This window comes from Rhinichthys klamathensis, unplaced genomic scaffold (assembly GCF_029890125.1).
Source record: "Rhinichthys klamathensis goyatoka isolate OS25496 unplaced genomic scaffold, OSU_Roscu_1.1 h1tg000249l_1, whole genome shotgun sequence".
Classification (NCBI taxonomy): Eukaryota; Metazoa; Chordata; class Actinopteri; order Cypriniformes; family Leuciscidae; genus Rhinichthys; species Rhinichthys klamathensis.
The window spans coordinates 2,141,163-2,163,921 of record NW_026606771.1 but is presented as its reverse complement, the minus strand read 5'-3'; the positions used below and the strand labels follow the sequence as shown (position 1 = coordinate 2,163,921).

The following is a 22,759-nucleotide window of genomic DNA, read 5'->3' as shown; positions in this document are numbered from 1 at the left end:
CAATTCCTCAACTTCTCACGAAATACATGAAAGTAAGAGGCCAGTGAACTGGGAGAAGAATAGGGTAAAATGTAAAGCTACTTAACGTACACAATGTGTATCTGATATGAATAAAACGTGTCGTCTTATTATAATGGAAAGGATTATTATTGCCGCTTCCATAGACATCATTGTGTATTTTACAAACTCAAAATATTTTTTTTGCTAGTACTTATGTGTATTTAAATGTCTGAAACCTAAAATAAACATTATGTGGTTGAAAACACTGAATAGTTGTGATATATGACAGCACTGAGCGCGTCTGTCTCTGGCTCAGCGCCAGCCAACGCACGAAAGCACGTTTGAATGGGCTCTATGCACGGCGGTATTTCCGGTGAAGGTCTAAGGATGCTGGATTACTTCCGCCGATCGTAGAGTCCAATGCTATACCGAGATTTTATAATGGTTTTTATACTCTATTGATATACTAAAGAAACGTTAGTCACAAAAACAGACAAAACAGACACTCCTCATTTTGTTTATGCTTCTGTGTTTATTATATTAAATAAACATAACTATATATAAAATTATATCTAAACGTATTGAAGTTTCGTTTCAAAGACGAGAGGACAGTAAATTTTGAAGACTCTGCCATAATCCCGTTTTCCTTGGTTTTCCTCCGCTTTAAATCTCCCCAACCGGAAACGCACGAGCATCCTTGCATCAAACGCGGAAGTTATGCGTGCATATAGCCCATCAGGTTTGAATTTGGCGGTTGATCACGTGATGCATTGACCGTTCTAATCACTCCGGTGTGTGATCGTACGCTCCAGGGACCAGCCAAGACTGATCACACCGGTGTGATCGTACGTGCGAAGGGGTTAAGTGTTGCATTTGTATTTTAACCGAGCAGCTATGGTTGCGTTCACACACCCTCTCCGGACCACGTTGAGTTGACACTGACAGCGGCAAAAGCGACGCATGCGCTTTTCACTTGTAAAACTCAAGGGTGTATGGGTAATGTAGTCTCTGCTCTCGGTGGGACGAATTAGGAAGCATCCATTGTGAAGAGCGTTCTGAAAAGCAGCAGCGCAGCCAAAGGATTAAAGGAGAACTCCGGCGCAAAATGAACCTTTGGTCTAATTACACATTGTTACCTTGTCAACCGTTATCTGAGATTTGTTTTCATGATTATCGAATGTAAATAGTTTTATCTCTAAAAACAGTTTAGCCTATAAAGCTAGTATAACGCTAGTATATTGGGCATAGATCAATGACAAATAAAAATCGCTTGTTAATACCACTAACAAGGCTCAAAATAACCCCACACTAGCACGGTAGCATAATGAGGGTCCCTACCTTCAAACCGAAGCATTGAGAACTTTGTCAGTGTCCAGACAGTTTAATAAGAAGATATTTTTTACATAAAGTCAACTTCACGTATACAGACAGGAGCCATCTTTGAAAAACAGTCTCTACCAGTCGATCTACGAACGCCGATCCAAGCCTGCTGTTCGCGCTCACCTTATCACAACTTATAGCTCGTTCACATCTCACCAGCGCACTTGGATCGGCGTTCGTAGATCGACTGGTAGAGACTCTTTTTCAAAGATGGCTTCTGCCTGTATACGCGAAGTTGACTGTATGTAAAAAATATCTTCCTTTCCACGGTCCTTGGGGCTCTGAGGGGTCCCCCGTTCGAGCCGCTTCAGTCGGCTGTCCTCAAGCCACTTTCGCTGAAAACTGCTCTCCTGTTGGCCCTGGCATCAGTTAAGCGAGTGAGCGATTTGCAGGCGCTCTCCGTGAGTTCGTCCTGCCTGGAGTTTGGGGTTGGTGATTCCAGAGTTACCCTCAAGCCGAGACACGGCTACGTACCCAAAGTGCACTCAACTCCGTTCAGAGTGCAGGTGATCATGTTATCAGCACTTCCCCCCTCAGAGAACAACGGGGAGGCTAACTCGCTCTGTCCCGCCAGAGCTCTTAAAGTCCACCTGGAGTCCCCATCCCGTCATAGAAGGGGGCCGAGGGGGTTCATCCTCCTGGCCCCTTTGAGGAAGCGAACGACGAGGTCGCTTTTCCCTAGTGATTGGCCAGCCATGGGAGCATGGTAGGCTGCTATGGCCGCCACATACACTTTGAGTGTGGAGGGGGAGCGTCCCGCGTCCAAAAGCTCTTGCAGGAATTAAAGTAGATACCTCGCATGACTGGAGGTCGGGGTCTCTAGCTGTGCACCAGCTGGTGAACAGTGACACTGACCACTTCAGAGCATAGAGGCGCCTCGTAGACGGTGCGCTAGCCTCAGTGACAGTATTCAAGACCTTTTATGGGAGATCCCAGGATACCCGTTTCAATTCAATTCAATTCACCTTTATTTATATAGCGCTTTTTACAATACAGATTGTATCAAAGCGCTTCACAGTGATAACATGAAAACAATATAACAAAAACAATATGACAAATATAACAAAGTTTGTTTCTAAAATAAAATTGCGTCAACGTCCACCTTAAGTAAGGCAGATCAATAATATTATTGAATATTAAATGTCCCCAACTAAGCAAGCCAAAAGCCAAGGCAACAGTGGCAAGGAACCAAAACTCCATCAGGTGACAGAATGGAGAAAAAAACCTTGGGAGAAACCAGACTCAGTCGGGGGGCCAGTTCTCCTCTGACCAACGAAGGAACAGTGCATGATTCGGGCAGCATTACAAGTCAGATTGGAATCGGAACATTTAGAGTATTTGTCCATTTCCATCTTTTGGAAGTTTAAGTAATCACGCCGGTATTAAGACGAGTTGTTGAGGATCAGTGCCGTCCACCATAGAGAGTCCATATCGCCCGTGTTGAGTCGTCACTTCACAGGCTTTGTGATTGGAGCATCTGAAGTCTCCGTGAGAGGCTGGATACAAACTGGAGCTGACGAACGCCATTTTCTCGGGACTCGCGTCCCGAGATAACAGCAGAAAAGCAAAAAGGGAAAATAATTAGCGTAGTTGCTGTTCATAATGATGATTTCCATAACACAGTCGTAAATGATAAAACATGAAGACAGTGACTCTTGCGTCCCAAAATCACCCCCCTCCGTCCCCCACTCAACTCAGCCCAGCTTACTGACCTCTACGTCCCTCCTGCTGCTGAGACCTAACCACAATCTCACAATCTCTCCGCAACCCAACCATACGCGCCAACCCATTGACTAAGGCTGTCGAGCCCCACTGGTGCGTGAATCGGCAGTTTCAGTGGACAATGGTTCCGTATGGCATACTACCTACCGCAACACAATATCTGCCCAACCACCCGTCATTCACGCAATATACACAGGAACGTAATGACTGTAAATACTATGCAACCTATACAAATAACCTACAGTCTCTTCAAGTTTTATAGTATTAAATGCATTTGATCTGATTCAGCAGTATAATAAAAGGTAAGCATTATGTAAATGCTTGGCTAAAGAGATGCGTCTTTAATCTAGTTTTAAACTGGGACAGCGAGTCAGAGCCTCGAACAATATCAGGAAGGCTATTCCAGAGTTTAGGAGCTAAATGTGAGAACGCCCTCCCTCCTTTAGTCGACTTAGATATCCTAGGAATGACCTGAAGCCTCGAATTTAGTGATCTTAAAGAACGCGATGGATTGTAGGGCGATAGAAGGTCGATTAAATACACAGGAGCTAAACCATTTAGGGCTTTATAGGTCAGTAATAGTACTTTATAATTGATACGGAACTTGATAGGTAACCAGTGTAGAAATGATAAAATTGGTGTTATATGATCATATTTTCTTGACCAAGTAAGAACTCTAGCGGCTGCATTTTGCACTAACTGTAGCTTGTTTATTGAGGATGCAGGACAACCGGCTAATAAAGCATTACAGTAATCTAGTCTCGAGGTCATGAATGCATGGACTAACTTTTCTGCATCAGAAACAGATAGCATGTTACGTAATTTCGCAATGTTTCTAAGGTGGAAAAAGGCTGTTCTTGTAACATATGAAATATGATTTTCGAAAGACAGGTTGCGGTCTAGTATAACTCCCAGGTCTTTTACCGTAGAGGATAAAGTAACAGGACATCCTTCTATATTAAGGTTGTATTGTAAGTGGTTTTGTGGGTAGTTATTTGGACCAACAAGTAATACCTCCGTTTTATCTGGATTTAGTAGCAGGAAATTACGCGTCATCCAGCATTTTATATCTTTAAGACACTCTGTCAATTTTGTTGAGTTAGTGTTTTCATCTGGCCGTGATGAAATATATAATTGAGTGTCATCAGCATAACAGTGGAAATTAATTCCATGTTTTCTTATAATATTACCAAGTGGCAGCATATATATTGAGAATAGCAGAGGGCCTAACACCGATCCTTGCGGCACTCCATAATCTACTGACGTATAATCTACTGACGTTTTTTCCCATTTAAACAAACAAAATGGTAACGGTCCGATAAGTACGATCTGAACCAGCTTAATGCCTGTCCCTGAACACCAGTGTAGTTTTGTAATCGATCCAAGAGTATTTTATGATCGATAGTGTCAAACGCAGCACTAAGATCGAGTAGAACTAATATTGAGATACAGCCTTGGTCAGAAGCTAAAAGTAAATCATTTGTAATTTTAACTAGCGCAGTTTCTGTGCTATGATGCGGCCTGAATCCTGACTGAAATTTTTCATATATCTCATTTTCTTGCAAGAAAGAGCACAATTGAGCGGACACAGTTTTTTCTAGTATTTTAGACATAAATGGAAGATTTGAAATGGGTCTGTAATTTGCTAAGTTATTTGGATCTAATTGCGGTTTCTTAATGAGAGGTTTTATTACTGCCAGCTTGAATATTTTTGGAACATGACCTAGAGATAAAGACGAGTTAATAATATTAAGAAGAGGCTCTTCCCCTACAGGTAACACTTCTTTCAGAAATTTAGTTGGTATTGGATCTAATAAACATGTTGTTGGTTTAGATGCAATGATAAGTTTATTTAGCTCTTCCTGTCCTATATTTGTAAAGCGGTGTAGTTGTTCCAGAGGGGCCATAGTTGAGGCTAAATCATAAGACACCATAGAGGATTGTACATTTACAATTGTGTTTCTGATGCTTTCTATTTTCTCATTGAAGTAGTTCATAAAATCATTACTACTATACTGTAACGGAATATTTTGCTCTGGTGATGTCTGTTTATTTGTTAGTCTAGCCACGGTGTTAAATAAAAACCTTGGATTATTTTGGTTATTTTCTATTAGTTTGCGGAGATGCTCTGCCCTGGCTGCTTTTAGAGCCTTTTTATAACGTTGAGGGGCCACAGATGGAGGGCCCATAAGTCGGGGAGAGGGTGCCAAATCGTCCCATTCGCCTGCGTGAGGAGATCTTTCCTCATTGGTGCAGGCCAGGGTGCTGTGTTCAGCATCTGTGGCTGCAGTACCAAACACTAGAGGACATTCGTCTCACATTCATTTCCAATGTGCTCATTTCTGACCACGAGGAGCTCAAGTGACTATTCTTACGGGACCGTTAAACCTGTTCAAATCATGTTCATGATTTTGTGTGTGTGTGTTCAAACAGCAAGTGCCAAAACCTTCACCAAGTTTCGTACCATTCCGATGAAGTAAAAAAAAAAGGTGAAATATTTCTCTCTTAGTTTCTGAATTCAGTGCGTCTGTGGGACTTCGAGGGGTGAGAGCACCGTGGGCTTCCCCAGGACAAGGTCAATGAACTGGGCGAACTCTTCATGCAACTCTCAGGAGCCGGAGACGAGAGCGGCTTCGTAGCAGATATGACAGACTTGTGCTGCACTTTACTGTATTTTCCTGTTTTAAGTGATTCCAATCATATTTCAAAGAATTCAGAACAATCATGTTGAACAGTCGCATCTGAAGCGTCTCAGCTGAAGGAAATAATACATTATCAGCTTTAATATATCGGCCACATTTTCTTCTCGAGTCGATAATAACATTAAAAATAAACATATATTGGCCGATACCGATATCTTGCATCCCTAATCATTAATGATGAACTCTCAAAGGCTATTACTATTACTATAGACTATTACTATAGATTATTACTATTACTTTAGATTATTAAATAGTCAACATATTTTGTACCATATTCAGAAAAAGTGCCACACGCATTGATTTTTAGAATCTTTAATAGAGCAAAATGTTGAAAAGTCATCTATGTGACGATATATCACAAAATCTGCAGGTTCTGTCAGGTAACGTTATATTATTTTACCCACAATTACACCACTGTATTGTTCTGGTCCTAAAACCTGATTGGATGAGCCATGTTTAAAGCTTGTGACTAAATATCAGATGACATTTATTATTATTTTTCACATCAGCAAAAAAACAGAGCTTGTGTGGTGTATTTAACTTAATTTTATTAAAATACAATGGATAAACAATCTGTCAAGTTTACAAGTTAACTCTCCATGACAAGCAGTAACAAGCTGGGGGGAAAAAAACGAGTCCCTAATAAGTTTCATAATAAAGTTAATACCCGCTCTTCTTTGATTTTGTGTATGGTGCAAAAATCAAACAGACACGTGATCATGAAGCGGATAAAAACACGGCACTGGCACTTCGGGAATATTTACAACCTGCTGCACTGCGTTCACACACACACACACATACACACACACACACACACACGTGATTGTGGGATTGATGAGAGAGTGAGGGATGGCCTGACGGAGAGATATTCTCCCACGTTCCCTCTCCGCATCATCATGACCTGAACTCGTGCTGGGACACAGAGACGATGAGCGCTTCACGAGTCACTTGAACCCTGAGAGCGCGAGTGTGCAGACGCTGATGTCCTCGGTGTGTGAGACTCGGTGCAGCGACGGCTCCGACGCGCTGCGGTTGATCTTCGGGAGCGAGTGTTGGAGAAGCTCGATGGAGGACAGGATCTGAGGAAAACGGGACATCACTTCAACATCCGTCTAGAATGAGCTAATAGTTCCTTTACAACAACATGATGATCATAATACACACTTCCACATATTATAAGTGGCCAAACATTTCAAGTAGTTCTTGTTCTTTTGTTTGTTTGTTAGTTTCACCTGTAAATTAGACTCCTGTAAATTTAATATTTCCACATCACAATTATCCCACAATACAACAGTAATAACAACAAAAAGTAAACCTATTTTGGGCATTAATTGTCTGATAATGAAATGTAAAAAAAAAGAAGAAAAAAAGATGGACAGATATTTATGTCACTGATACAGATTTTTTTTTCAATAACTAACATGCAGAATCTATTTTAATGTATACATTTTTTATATATAGTTTTTGACTTGAGCATTGCACTACAACAATAAAAAATTCATTATTATAAATCCAATATTCATTATTCCCATACGGCATTATATTTATGAAAAGTTGTTTTGTCATCTAAATATTTGACATCTAAGTAAAAAAAATTTCATGTTTTACTACATGTACTGCACATTTCACCCTTGGGAATGAATGTTTTTTTTTTTATTTCGAGTTGAATATTTGATATTTCAGTACACCTGTAAGATTTTTTCTTTTTTTAAACATCAGCACTGGTTATATATATATGATTGTAGATGATATTATATTTATAAATACAGTAAAATTATTGTACTAGAGTAAAGAAAAACTTTAGGTCAGAAAATTTGCTTAATTGTCATGAAATTAATGTCGCAAAGAAATATGAGCCGGAAGTTTCTTCAAGATTCTCCTGACAGTAATAAACGAGGCATTCATTCAGCAAACTTGATTCGTTAGAGCGGCACGATTCTGGATAAATTGAGAATCACTTTTTTTGTTGTTTAAAATAATAATGATTCTCCCATGATTCTGGATAGACAACTAAACAAAATAACATTTACTTTACTATAGGTTTTGACAATGTTAATTGTTATTTAAAAGACAAATAATTGGAACAAATTCTTTTGTATAAGTTTGAGTGGATGATTCAATGACTGACTCATAAAGACTTCACTTGTTTCATTACTGGATGAATCAGCGTTTTTGAACGAATCTCTTGAATGAATGATTCAATGACTCACTCATTTCATTACTGGATGAATCAGTGTTTTTGAACGAATCTCTTGAATGAATGATTCAATGACTCACTCATAAAGACTTCACTTGTTTCATTACTGGATGAATCAGTGTTATTGAACGAATCTCTTGAATGAATGATTCAATGACTCACTCATAAAGACTTCACTTGTTTCATACTGGATGAATCAGTGTTTTTTGCAGGGGCGTGTCTAGAAGGGGGGCACGGGGTGGCACTGCACATTCGCCGACACACACACACACACACAATGTTTGTGTTGAGAATAAAGCATGTTAAATGACCAATTAATGCCTAGGTGATGTTTTTTATTTATTAAAACAAAACTGTGTGGTCCAATCTATGTAAAATACAAAATGATTTTCAGGCTCTTGTTTAGTGCCACATTTAATACCATCTATATTAGGACACTGGGCATTGCAAAGATTCTTTAAATCGTGCTTAATATTTTCTAAACAAGTATTTATTTCCAGTTGAATTTTCTGATTTCCCATGGGCGGCCCCCCCCATTCTTGGTCCCCCCTGTGCCCCCTTACAGTCTCTTGTCTCCACCTACTGGTGAAACGATGTAATTGATACAATAATTATTTAAAGCATTAATTTACCTTCAAAAGGTGATTTACTCTATAGTTCAGATATAAACACTGATGTCTACGTCAGCGATCAAAATACACTTATCTCATTACTTCTGAATGATTGTAAGACGAGATGTATGGCGTAAGATGATTGACATGACAACAGCTTTCTCTGGATCAGAACTCAGATCTGAACGTTCGCTGTGATTCGACTCATCAAAGGTTTAATGGACAGAGCCGGATCACTGTTAGGAATGAGGTCGAGTGTGTGTGTGTGTGTGTGTGTGATTACTCGTGCGATGTTACCTGTGGAAACAGCGGCCGCTCGTCTTTAGTCTTCTGGATGCAGTCCGCAACGAGTCTCTTCATGGCTTTAGGACAGCTCTTGTACAGTTTACTGAGGTCAGGGGTCAGATAACCTCGACCCACCATAAAGATGATCTACACAAAGAAAAGGGGAAGAACCTGATTATATGCTTACATTTAAAAGGGAACTCGATTTTACATCTTCTGCACAATGTGAATCTGCTTAACCATGCAAATGACACTAGATATGAACAGTACCATTCAAAATCATAAAATATGACTGTTTTCAACACTGATAATAATCATAAATGTTTCCGGAGCATCAAATCATCATATTAGAGTGATTTCTGAAGGATCATGTGACACTGAAGACTGGAGTAATGATGCTGGAAATTCAGCTTTGATCACAGGAATAAATCACACTTTACTATATATTCACATAGAAAAGAGATGATTTACATTGGAGTAATATTTCACTGTATTTTTGATCAAATAAATGCAGCTTTGATGAGCAGAAGAGACTCTTTCAGAAACATTCAAACGATATCTGAGCGCTAGTGTAATAGCACACCTGTCCTAGAGAAACCACCTGACACAAATGTTTAAAGGGGAACTTGGCAACTCTAGTCATTTCTTCGCTGATTTTCACTTTTGTTGTCGCATGTGTTCTCATCAGCGCCCCCTACAGCTGTGGGCGTATATTTCACAACACTGTCGTAAAGAAACTCACTTGCGGCGCCTCCTCCCGCTTCTACCGCTGCTCATGTGCATGTGTTATTATCTGAGCCGGCCAACTCTATCGTGTGGAGCTGTGTCTACCGAGTGGGTAAGACATCATACACAGTATCATAGAATTATGTTCGAATTGCCATAAAGCAGTTTGTGTTTCTCGCTTGTTCTCGCTTCTCACGAGACATCCTATTTCCAACTTACCGGGACGTTACTCCTCATGCTCCTCGTTCTCCGCCGGGGTAGGCTGGGGGGAGCGAATTAAACCATTCAAATGATTTCTAAACGGTTTTATTAAGTTGAAATAGTTGCCAAGTTCCCCTTTAATACTTTGAGTCAGAGTTTCGCTCAGCTCTCAGAATCTGAACAGTAATAGTTCAGCTGATACTTAGCAGAGGATTAGAGGAAAAGCAAAACAAATCGCCTTCATTTCCAGACAACAAAGCAGCGTAACGCAACCAGACACTGCTTTTAGAAACCGGCCTTTGGCCTTTGGGCACCTAAATTTACACTTCAGCAGCTCACAGAACAAACCAGAGACTCACACACACACACACACACACTGAGGCTATGCTTCATCATGCTGAACATGAACCTGACTGTTTAAAGATGACACATTACGCTCCTTTTCACCAGATGTGATATACATCTATGGCGTCCCCAGAATGTGTGTGTGAAATTTCAGCTTAAATCCCCACAGATCATTTATTACAGCTTGTCAAAGTTTCCCCATTTTGGGTTTGAGCAAATACACGTCGTTTTTGTGCGTGTCCCTTTAAATGCAAATGAGCTTTAGCTCCGCCTCCATTCAGAAGAGGGCGGAGCCTTCACACGAGCTTCAGAGACTCCGGCAATAACAACACAGGCCAATCTCACTGATCCAGAATCAGGAATAACCAGCAGCGAGTGCAGCCTTACGGAGAGACTCAGGGAGAGCTTCACTTTTACACGTTTCTGAATGTTAGTGGAGACATTTCTGTAGTTGTTGTGGAGTTACACTAATCATCTCATCATTATGTTGAACTCTTCCACAAGTGTCCACAAGCAGGAAGTGAGAGTGAATTACTGACGACTCATTTCAATTCAGAATCACTTCTTTCTTTTAGGAGACAAAAACTACATTTATCTTTGATCTGTGAAACTTTTTAACATTCCTAAACAGCTCTATTACACACTACATGAAAGATAATAATAGGGGCACATCTTAAAATATAGACCGAGCAAGTATCTAAAGTCAGAGCCATAAACAGCTCAATGTTCAAACCCATGATCATGTGACTCTGATGGACAGATCATTAATCTCACCTGGTCTCGGTTCCCGATCATAGAATAGGGCAGTTCTCCTGTCATCAGCTCGTACAGGACGATCCCGTAGGAATACACATCCGACTGGAAACTGTACGGGTTGTTGTCCTGCATCCGGATGACCTCGGGAGCCTGAAGAAGAAGCAGCACGCACACTCTTTCACTCAGATCATCATCAGGTTAAGAGTCCCAGAACAAACCGGTGTCTAATAATCTAATCTAACCTGGAAATAAGCTTTAGCAAAAAAAAAAAAAAAGCTAAAACATGCTAGCAACGTGCTAATTAATGCAAGACGTGTTAAAACATGCTAACAGCATGCTAATAATTATTTGTCGTGTTAAAACATGCTAGCAACATGTTGTTAATTCATGCTAGCAATGTGGTAAAACATGTAAGAAACATGTTCATTCAAGCTAACAAAATGGTAAATCATGTTAACAACATGCTAGCAATGTGCGAATTCATACTAGAAACATACTAGTCCGATTGAAACAAAAGTTGTGCATGTAAACGCAGCCACTGATTCTGTCACACACAGATTATCATATGGCGTGTGTATTCTTATATCTGATATGAGCTCCACACCATCCAGAGGACGGATCCCGACGGCTGCTCGACGCGATGAGAGCCGCTCCAGCGCGCCTTCACTGTGGCCAGACCGAAGTCCCCGATCTTCACCGTCAAGCCTTCGTGCAGGAACACATCTGAGTGACCGGTTCAGGGAACTCATCACTATACTCATATCTACACAGAAACCCACTGCAAAATCCTTATAGGAGTAGTTCACTTTAAACTGAAAATTAGCCCATGATTTTATGAGTTCACTTTAATGATGGATAGATGCGCTTCTATGATGGATAGATGCACTTTTATGATGGACAGATGCACTTTTATAATGGACAGATGGACTTTTATGATGGATAGAGGCCCTTCTATGATTGATAGATGCCCTTTAATGATGGATAGATGCACTTTTATGATGGATAGATGCACTTTTATGATGGACAGATGCACTTTTATGATGGATAGAGGCACTTCTATGATGGACAGATGCACTTTTATGATGGATAGATGCACTTCTATGATGGATAGATGCCCTTTAATGATGGATAGAGGCACTTTTATGATGAACAGATGCACTTTTATGATGATAGATGCACTTTTATGATGGATAGAGGCATTTTTATAGTGGATAGATGCAATTTTATGATGGACAGATGCACTTATGATGGACAGATGCACTTTTATGATGGACAGATGCACTTTTATGATGGACAGATGCACTTTTATGATGGATAGATGCACTTTTATGATGGACAGATGCACTTTTATGAGCTTCAATCTGTTGGTTGCAATCCACTGCCATTATAAAGCTTGGAAGCGTCAGGACATTTTGAATATAACTCTGATTGTATTCGTCTGAAAGAAGAAAGTCATATACACCTAGGACGACTTGAGGGAGAGTAAATCATGGGCTAATTTTCATTTTAAAGTGAACAACTCATTTAAAAAACAGGCTGCTTTTCGCATTGTGACCAGTGTTACAGAAATAAAAAAGGATGTAAAATGGACAAGTTGGTAAAAGATACTGTTTGACTTCATGTCTCGATGGATGATATTCTTTGCATGTAGGTAACTAGAAGAGAGGAGATATGAAGAGTTATTATAGATCATTGTAATTCTATATATTCTGTATAGGTTATGCATTATCAGCATTATCAGTACAGGAGTTAACTGACAAAACCACCTCTGAGTTTACATGTAAACACCAGCCTATTTTCTTCTATTTTTAAACCTGGTTGCATTTCTATAAATAGCTGATGGCATCATGCACTCAAAATGTGAATCTGTTTCTGAAAATATACTATGTTGTCAAACACTGTGACAGAACGCTATACTGCGAGTCTTTATTGTGTTGCAATAAAACATCTAAAACACTCGAGAGAAGCTTCTTTAAACCAATGACAGCCTGAATGGATCAAACGCAACAGAAATCATATACACTAGCATTCAAACGTTTGGATATTCTGAAATAAGTCTCGTCTGCTCACCAAGGCTGCCTTTATTTGATCAAAAATACAGTAAAAACAATGAAAAATTATTAGAATGTAAAACAGATGTTTTCCATGTGAATGTATAGTGTTATGCCATGTGACTCTAAAGAGCGCACCTGTGTGGGAGGCGGGAGTTCACTTGCACACTTTCGCTTGATCTTTCTGTCTGCACTATTTTAATGTTTGAGAAACAACTTAGTAAATAATATCTTATCTCTCTGGTCGTACTCAATTTGTTCAATTAGGCCAGTTTGAATCTCAACCATCACGCATTACCACAGGCGTCCCACAGGGATCAGTTCTGGGCCCTTTATTATTTATCATTTATTTACTGACACTTGGAACCATTTTTAGGAAATATGAAATCCATTTTCACTGTTACGCTGACGACACCCAGCCCTATTTATCCTTAAACCTACTTCTGAACTTCCTCCATCCTCTCTAACTGTTTGCCTGAAGTTAAAGCTTGGTTTTCAGGTACATTTCTTAAGCTTAACAGTACTAAAACAGAAATACTTCTTGTAGGAACAAAAACTAATCTATCAAAGACCAGTGGTGTCTCCATGGGCATTGATGATTCTACAATTGCTCCATCAATGCAGGTTAAAGCTGCAGTATGGAGTTTTGAGAAAACTTTGACTTAGCCTGAAAATTTGAACAAGCACAACTTACAGGTCCCACCCCCTTGCTCTCTGCTGCGCTACAGCCCTCCCTCCACAGCGGAGCCTGTCGTGAACGCGCAGGCTAGCAAACAGGGCCACCGATAACAGCGGATAAAAAGTTATATGGCACATTCACTAATAGGGACTAAACGTCAATAATATGCTTTATATTGACTATGGCCTGCCCATACTTTGACTACAAACTTGGTCCTCAAATCATTATGTATTTTGCAATAGCCTACATGTAACTTTATAACGTTGCACTCTTTCTATAAGTTATAAATAGCAAGTAAGATAACGTTAATATAACGGTAACTAACGTTACAGTATGTAAGTAATTATTCTAGTGATATATAATGCTAGATAAGGTGTGCTAGTACATTATTTCAGCAACATGACAAGCCAGTGAATTAGCAGGTTTCAATTGTTGCTTAGCAGAGTGCGTGACATTTTATCTACATGTTATGCGGCTAGAGTTTTGACACCGAGTCAATGGGCTCTGTGTAATTCTTTCTTTTTCGCTTGTTTATCGTCATCAGTCTTTTTCCTTTTACCTCTTTGTTTTATGAGCAGGTGTCACTCGAGAATTGGCCGTTTAGGTTGTTTTTCCGTCATAAGTACAGCTGCAGCACGCCGGCAATCTTGAGTTTGAACGACGGTTCGCGCTCCGGCGCTCGCGCTGTGCAAGAGAGGGGTGTGATCAGCGCGTACACGAGCGTGACTGACACTGCTAAGACACTCCTCCCGGCTCTGATTGGTTGTTTCTGACCGGGAGCGTGTATTTCTTGCAAATGGCAATAGGACCACTAGGAGGAGCCAGAGGAGCTTGATTTTTACACAGATTATCTGTCTCATATTCTACTGTCAGGACATAATGACAGTTTTAGCAAATACATTTTTTCAAAAGTTACCTACAGCAGCTTTAAGAGCTTGGGTGTCACACACACTCGACATTACTCTATCTTTCGATTCACGTATCAATAAGATTACTCGAACGGCTGATCACATACGTAACATTAACCGCCTCCGCCCAGCCCTATCAACAAAGAGCACTGGTATTATGACTCGTGCTCTTGTCACCTCACGTATTGACTATTGCAATGCTCTTTTTTATGGTCTTCCCCGAAGTTACATAGTGCAAGTAAAAGCGATACAGACCACGTCAGGCTATGGCAGATAAAATAAGTTAAATGACACGTCTGCCATAGCCTGACGTGGTCTGTATCGCTTTTACTTGCACTATGTAACTTCGGGTTTCGGGTAGGAACCCGTGCACAAAAAGAACTACAAAATTCGACTGCTTTACGGCATACGTCACTTCCCCCACCACTTCCTCAAATTGTCTGTGGCCATTGCAGACATCCCAAGTCTATAGCGTCTGCCTGATGCCCGCAAATTAGTTCAAATCTGCCGGAATCTAGAGCGCGCATGCGAGACAGAACATACTGCGTGCATAACATACATAGCGAGAGCACGGCAGAGAGGGAGAGAGCGAGAGAGCGAAAGACCTGTGAGTGTGCCTCACGAAAGCTAGTCAACCCGCCACCCCCCGTCAACAATCCAGTCACCAAGATATACCTCACTGAAATGACTTCTTGCAGGTTGGGATGTCTGCCATTGTTGATTCCAAAGCTGGTGCTGGATAAACAGCGAGTGTGCGCGTGCTACAGTAGGCTGTGGAAGGCTACATTATTTACGACAGCAGTAATGGACAATTCTGCTTCCAACCTGTAGGGCGACCGCTGAGGAAAAGTTCCTTGGTGTTACTTTAAACTTTTACACAAGTTACTATTAGATCAGAACTCCGATCTGAATGTTCGCTGTGATCCGACTTATCAAAGCTTTAATAGACAGAGCCGGAACACTGTTACTTAGGAATGAGATCGAGTGTGTGTTTAAATCCAGACCGAGATCTTTTAACGATTACTCATGCAGCTCTAATTACCATGAACGCTAACAAAATTATTAACAATCACATGGCATGAATTGAAATGCGGACATATTCAGCTTTCAATTATTTCTTGAATTTCAGTTGTTTCATGTTCTCAGCCAATAATTTGTGTTGCATTTGCTTTTACTTTGTGTAGTTTTGTTCTTGGTTTTTGAGGATGAGGGTATCAGTCTAAGTTCACTAGCTTCTAGTGAGCAGCTGAAGAACTCACGCCAAAATACTGTTGAATTTGTTCAGATGCAAAGCCTTTGACATCAACAACAAGAACAATGATGTGAGGAAGCATTTTGAAGTTTGATAAGCCTGTTCGTTTTCCTATCCGAACCATACAGGATTATTTGGTTAGTTGCATGTTATAATTTGCATTTAGCAAATAACATAATTTAGGGTTGCAACCCTGCGGTTGAGAAGCGTTGGTTTATCCAACACACACGCCTAAAACCTGCAGTTTAGACACTGCTAAAGTCAGGGAAAACACTGGCGGCTACGTTTACATGCAACCAAATAATCCGTTAGTAATGGGATTGACGGCTCAATCGGACTGAAAATCCTTCATGTAAACGCCTTAAACGATCCGATTGAGCTCGATCAGAATGACGTTTCGATCGGAATGAAAGGGTCGGTTTATTCCTTTTCTAATCCGATCGAGAGAACATGTGAACACTTGATCTGATTGAAAACCAAAATTGAAAGATTGCGCATGTGCAATGACGTAGAAATAGCGTAATGACATAGAAATAGCGTAATGACGTAGAAATAGCATAATGACGTAGAAATAGCGCAATGATTTAGAATTAGCGCAATGACATAGAAATAGCGTAATGACGTAGAATTAGCGTAATGACGTAGAAATAGCGTAATGACGTAGAAATAGCGTAATGATTTAGAATTAGCGTAATGATTTAGAATTAGCGTAATGACGTAGAAATAGCGTAATGGCGTAGAAATAGCATAATGACGTAGAAATAGCGTAATGACGTAGAAATAGCGTAAAGACGTAGAAATAGCGTAATGACGTAGATATAGCGCAATGACGTAGATATAGCGCAATGACGTAGATATAGCGCAATGACGTAGATATAGCGCAATGACGTAGATATAGCGCAATGGCGTAGAAATAGCGTAATGACGTAGATATAGCGTAATGACATAGAAATAGCGTAATGACGTAGATATAGCGCAATGACGTAGAAAAAGCGTAATGACGTAGATATAGCGCAATGACGTAGATATAGCTCAATGACGTAGATATAGCGTAATGGCGTAGAAATAGCGTAATGATGTAGATATAGCACAATGATGTAGAAATAGCGCAATGACGTAGGAATAGCGTAATGACGTAGAAATAGCGTAATGACGTAGGAATAGCGTAATGACGTAGAAATAGCGCAATGACGTAGAAATAGCCTAATGACGTAGGAATAGCGCAATGACGTAGAAATAGCGTAATGACGTTCCATCACGTAGAAATAGCGTAATAACGTAGAAATAGCGTAATGACGTAGACGACGGCCACCAGTGCCGCTTCAGACTCTCATACACACACGACTGGTTTTGGGCATTTTTACTGCGTGATGAATAAGCAGCGGCACAACGGCTCATAAGCTCATATCTCCAAATTATAACCAGAGACGGATAAATATTAAGTCTGATGTTTAAAACAAAGAAACAACTAATGTAGGAGAATAGTTATTATGCACAAACATCGGGAAACTCTGTATATTTGTGAAGTGTGTGCATGTCTAACAATATATCCCGATTTGAAGCTTGTGACATATAAACACACATCAACCCTATCACATGATCAGCACTCATGATGCGAACACTCACTCCATGCCCTGTGCCGTCTGTCTGGCGATGTCCATCAGCTGGAACATCTGGAAGTTGGTCTCTTGCACATGCAGATGTTTGTAGAGACTGCTTCCCTCACACCACTGCGTCACAATGGCCAGCTTTGCCTTGGTCATGTATCCCATAAACAACACAATATTGACATGCCTGGTCTTCCTGAAACAACAACACAGAACAACGTCAGCGGGATCAGATCTACTGACAGTGTTGAACAGACTCTGAACGAAGACTAGAGATCGAGCTCGAGCTCATTACAGTGTTTACACTCGTCTGTGGGAATAATGGGATCATGCGACGGGTTGGTTTACCTGAGAACAGCCACTTCATTGCGAAAGGCCTGTAACTGCTCCGGTGTGGGATTTGTCACCTTTAAAATCTTTACTGCGACATCACCTGAAAAGACATACCAAAATAAGATAACCTAAAAAAACAAGCAGGATTGAAAATCAACAAACATTAACTCAGCCTCACACAGTTATATATATATATCATTCATTACTGGACAAATCAGCGTTTTTGAATGAATCTCCTGAATGAATGATTCAATGACTCACTCATAAAGACTTCATTTGTTTCACTACTGGACGAATCAGCACTTTTGAATGAATCTCTTGAATGAATGATTCAATGACTCACTCAAAGACTTCACTTGTTTCATTACAGGATGAATCAGTGTTTTTGAATGAATCTCTTGAATGAATGATTCAATGACTCACTCAAAGACTTCACTTGTTTCATTACTAGATGAATCAGCGGTTTTGAATGAATCTCTTGAATGAATGATTCAATGACTCACTCATTAAGACATTAATTGTTTCATTACTGGATGAATCAGCGTTTTTTAACAAATCTCTTGAATGAATGATTCAACGACTCACTCTTAAAGACTTCACTTGTTTCATTACAGGATGAATCAGCGTTTTTTGAACGAATCTCTAGAAAAAATGTTTCAATGACAAATACATTTTTTTAACAGACACTTGTCGCCACCTACTGGTGTAATGATGTAATGTATAAGGGGTTTTTATATATTATGTATAAACCCCCTAAAATGACTATGAGAGAGATCTCTTACCGTGCCACTTCCCTTTGTAAACGGTGCCGAAGGAGCCCGACCCGATCCTGGAGAGCAGAGGCACCTCGCTGGCCTCGATCTCCCAGTAATAGCTGGAGTCTCTCTTCTCTCGTGGACGCTGGCGACCAACGAACAAACCAGCTCATGTTTCAACCCAGTGACATCACCTTAACTCTATACGGAGCCTTATTCTCCTTACAGAACAGCTTTGGGGGTTCTTTAAGAAACGAATCTGATGATAATGTGTTGATTTGGCTTCTGATTACTCACGATTCTTTTTTCCTGAGCGTTGTTTGAAGGCGCTTTCTCCCTGTGAGCCGGAACCGGGGTTTTGGGCCAGTCGGTCGGGCTTTCATTATGAGGGCTTCCTATGAACGAACGTGACAAAGAACGATGTCAGCCATAATTAACCTTATCCACCTTATTCCCAATTCTTGAATTATGGTTGTAACTTCCGTTAAGCTGTAAAGAATCAGTGAAAGACTCGCTCTATGAACTCAATAACAGTTTTTTTTTCAACTGTGTACAATGAGATGACATTATTCTACTCGCCCTTCACCCAGTGAACATTAAAAGGACATTTTAAAGTTAAAAGCATCAACAAGGTACTTTAAACAGACCATGAATAACCACAAAAGCGCGACTCTTTCCACAGCAATAACGGACGGGTTAAATATCACTGTAGTAATACAGGTGAAACTCGAAAAATGAGAATATCATGCAGAAGTTCATTTATTTCAGTAATTCAACTTAAAAGGTGAAACATATATATTATATAGACACATTACATGCAAAGTGAGATATTTCAAGCCTTTATTTGTTATAATTGTGATGATTATGGCTTACAGCTTATGAAAACCTTTTGAATTTGGGGTTTTCATAAGCTGTAAGCCATAATCATCAAAATTATTACAAATAAAGGCTTGAAATATCTCACTTTACATGTAATGAGTCTATATAACACATTAGTTTCACCTTTTAAGTTGAATTACTGAAATAAACTAACTTTTGCACGATATTCTCATTTTTCGAGTTTCACCTGTATATCTGTATGTTAATTAAGTTAATGCTCATTTACTTCAGCATTGCGTGATACTATTTCAAAGTGATTTCCGTCATTTTGACTGACAATAAATTATATTTTCCTGTGAAAACAAACCTGGATTTAAAGAGAAAAACGAGAGATTCTTCGTGCATCCCAGTGAATTATTAATGGGATATATCGTAAATTAAATCGGGAGAACAGATCACAAAGTGCTGTATGTTGTTCTCGTTCATTCTTTTACGTAATGCAAAAGGGAAAAAAGAAAATAATCATGAGGAAAAGAGCTCTTGCCATAGATGTTCTTGTCATGTTAAAACACCAAGTGTTACGTTATTCTAATGTTATTCTGAAATAAAACATGAAGGGACATTGACGGCTCACCCAGTCAAACTGACGGATCAGCTTTATTTATAGAGCAACCTTATGATTTGAAATGATTCGTTTCAGTGTTTTTGAATAGAACCGGAAGTGCCAGCCATAATTCAGAACGCAGTGAGATCGTCAGGAATAAAGTGGATAACTGTGAAATCTCTGAGGAAAGAGTGAGGAAAAGCCCTTACCTGATTCATCACAGCCCAAGGCTTCCTGTGAGTAAAGAAGGAGAGCACCGTTTAACATATGGACATGTTTGAGAGGAGACACTAGAAGCAGATGTACTGACAGCCTGATCACTCACACGTTAAACACTAGGCCTACCGTCAGGATTCACTAAAGACACGCAGAGAGAAGCGAGCGATGGAAACACCGTTACTTCTGCGGATGATCTTATTGCTTATGCATTTGTAGGAGTTTCCCTTTCAGACGTGATATTTACGGGAGGAGAGTATTTAAATTAATCATGTAACGTGATTTACTTAGTCGGTTTACTGGTTTTAATGCCATTATTTACCGCCCAAAGAAAGCATGTCATAACTAGGGGTGTAATAATATCATGTTACTATATATCGCAATACTAAAATGCAACAATATGTATCGAGGATAGTGACAATAGCTGTATAGTTCACCCAAACTAAAAATTACTGTGTGAGGAAAAATTAAAGTTTTCAGAGTTTTAGTGTCAGTACTACATTAAACTGCTATATATAATGTTGAATATTATGTATAATAATGCAATGGGGGAATATTTGTGGGTCTTGATAATGCCAGATGTCTGACGTTACCAGTAAAAGTGGCCGACATGATTTAAAATATATCTAGTCAGTGAAAGAGTGTAAAATAATTCTGTATTTTCAGCTTCAGAATCATGAATTTTGTTATTCTAGTGTCATTTTGAATTATCATACGAAGTATGAATTATAAATGCTGTAGAAATATTCATGTATTTAAATGAATCATGAAACCTGATTTACTAAGGTTTGAGCTCATTATTTACCGCTCAAAGAAAGCATGTTTTAACTCATTTATCCGCACATATCGATTGCCAAGCCGTGTTGGTCATTATTCAAACGGACTCTCCTCTCGCATCGCTTTTCTGTGGGGCCGCGATCTCATGACCCGGTCAGTGACTCTGGATGGAGAAGCGTCTCACCTGATAAGCGGCCTCGTCCACGGGCTGTGTGGTGCTCGTCATGTGGACGTTAGGCGTAGATGTGGACAGCACTTTATGACTGAGAGACACGCCAGCGGACGGCATGGGGGCGATGTAGTTTAAAGCGTTCGGCGTGGAGTATCTGTGATAGGGACTGGAGAAGGGTTTCCACGTCACCTCGTTGAAACATTAAACATGTGATATATACAGGACATTACAGGAGTTACTAAATATAACAATGAAAGTACTATTCAAATTGTTGAATCAAATGCAAGATAGACTAAAGAAGACACTAGCAAAAGTCAAAACAAGGCTCTTACCAGTACATTACATTCAATCTTGATTGGAAAAAAAATGTATTTGAAAAAAATATCCTGTATTCTGCATTTTTACAGTGTTTCACAGATCAGAGCACATTATAGGTGACAGTTATAATGGCTTGACATCATGTAAACAATGTTGAAAAAATGGATGCAAGTTCACAAGACAAGATCAAGCAACTCTATCAGATTAGTCTTGTGTTTCGTAATGTGGATATACTTCTAAAACAGTGTGTATTTAAATAATTATGGTAATGTTAATTAATGGCTACTTGTGTGTTAGTCAAAATTAGACAAAATTATTATCTGTGATTATCAAATCTCCAGAAATGCTGAACTTTTTAATGCTAATCATTTTAGCACTAAATGGGTAAATATATACATATGATGTACAGTTATTTATAGTGAAACATTTTATAGTCATGCACAATGTTCAGATTTGAAAAAAGTTGGTCTGGTTTTAAAGCAAAAATGTTTTAATACATGTCAGGTTTAGTATTATCGGTAACTATAACTATAAAAACATTTCTGTTAATTGACAAAGCTGAAATAAAAAAAAAACTATAAATATTAGTTGAAAAACTTAGACTAAATGAAAATGAGAAATGTTGCCTTATAAGCTGAAGCACTAAAATTGTTACCTGGAAAAAATAATAAAAATAATTAAACCTAAAAAGCTAAATAATTTTGAAAAAAAACGAACAAAACGACTAAAGCACATAACTAAATGAACCTAAAGTTAAATATAAGTATAAAAATAAAAGCTAATTCAAAATATAAAGTAAAATAACACTAATACAAGGAACTACAAGTATGAGCAAATACCCAGAATACAAGGAACGGAGAGTAAAGTAGGGGGCGTCGTGACACGCTCTGATTCCCAGAGGAACGCTGGACTCGGGTCAGTTCACTACATCTGAGCTAAATATAGACACAGACTCCATTTACCTGAAGGAGAATTTAGAGTTTTGCATCCGACGGGACGAGAGGGGTGGGAGTGACGGAGTGCCGTTCTCTCCGGGAGTCGGGAACAGCCTGGAAAAATAACTAATAACTAATTTCTAAAAGATGGACCACTGAAAGTTTTCCTTAAAAAGCATTATAATTTTGTTTTTTCATCTTTGTGATGGATTCTGCTGCAGAAGAATGGACCTTTGTACCATGCTTTACATGATGACCATTGATAGACATCTACAACGCTCACGGTGCGAGGGCCTCTATGCAAAACTCTTTCTGTGAGACTTCCCTTCATGTCTATCTTCATTTAAATGGAGGAAAGAAGCCTGTTCAGCCTGTCCACATGCTACTGAACACCACTTCACCTAATTT

At 39.5% G+C, this 22,759-nt stretch overlaps 2 protein-coding genes across 5 annotated transcripts in view; one reads left to right on the top strand and one right to left on the bottom strand.

Moving 5' to 3' along the window:
• LOC130100896 (metalloproteinase inhibitor 2-like) overlaps window positions 1-22,759 on the top strand; it is a 318,524-nt gene that overhangs the window by 264,517 nt on the left and 31,248 nt on the right. The window lies entirely within an intron of this gene.
• raf1b (Raf-1 proto-oncogene, serine/threonine kinase b) overlaps window positions 6,101-22,759 on the bottom strand; it is a 32,407-nt gene continuing 15,748 nt past the window's right edge. For 2 of the 4 annotated variants that reach the window (XM_056266553.1, XM_056266552.1), the window contains exons 6-17: window positions 22,379-22,477; window positions 21,111-21,264; window positions 20,143-20,167; window positions 18,808-18,905; window positions 18,538-18,655; window positions 17,771-17,855; window positions 17,442-17,618; window positions 12,534-12,580; window positions 11,530-11,648; window positions 10,944-11,075; window positions 8,910-9,044; window positions 6,101-6,883 (exon numbers count right to left, since the gene is read on the bottom strand). In XM_056266553.1, the coding sequence (XP_056122528.1) occupies window positions 6,749-6,883; window positions 8,910-9,044; window positions 10,944-11,075; window positions 11,530-11,648; window positions 12,534-12,580; window positions 17,442-17,618; window positions 17,771-17,855; window positions 18,538-18,655; window positions 18,808-18,905; window positions 20,143-20,167; window positions 21,111-21,264; window positions 22,379-22,477 (1,324 nt within the window). In that variant the 3' untranslated portion in view covers window positions 6,101-6,748. The remainder of the gene's footprint in view (window positions 6,884-8,909; window positions 9,045-10,943; window positions 11,076-11,529; window positions 11,649-12,533; window positions 12,581-17,441; window positions 17,619-17,770; window positions 17,856-18,537; window positions 18,656-18,807; window positions 18,906-20,142; window positions 20,168-21,110; window positions 21,265-22,378; window positions 22,478-22,759) is intronic. The other 2 variants (XM_056266554.1, XM_056266555.1) reach the window with 2 other exon arrangements.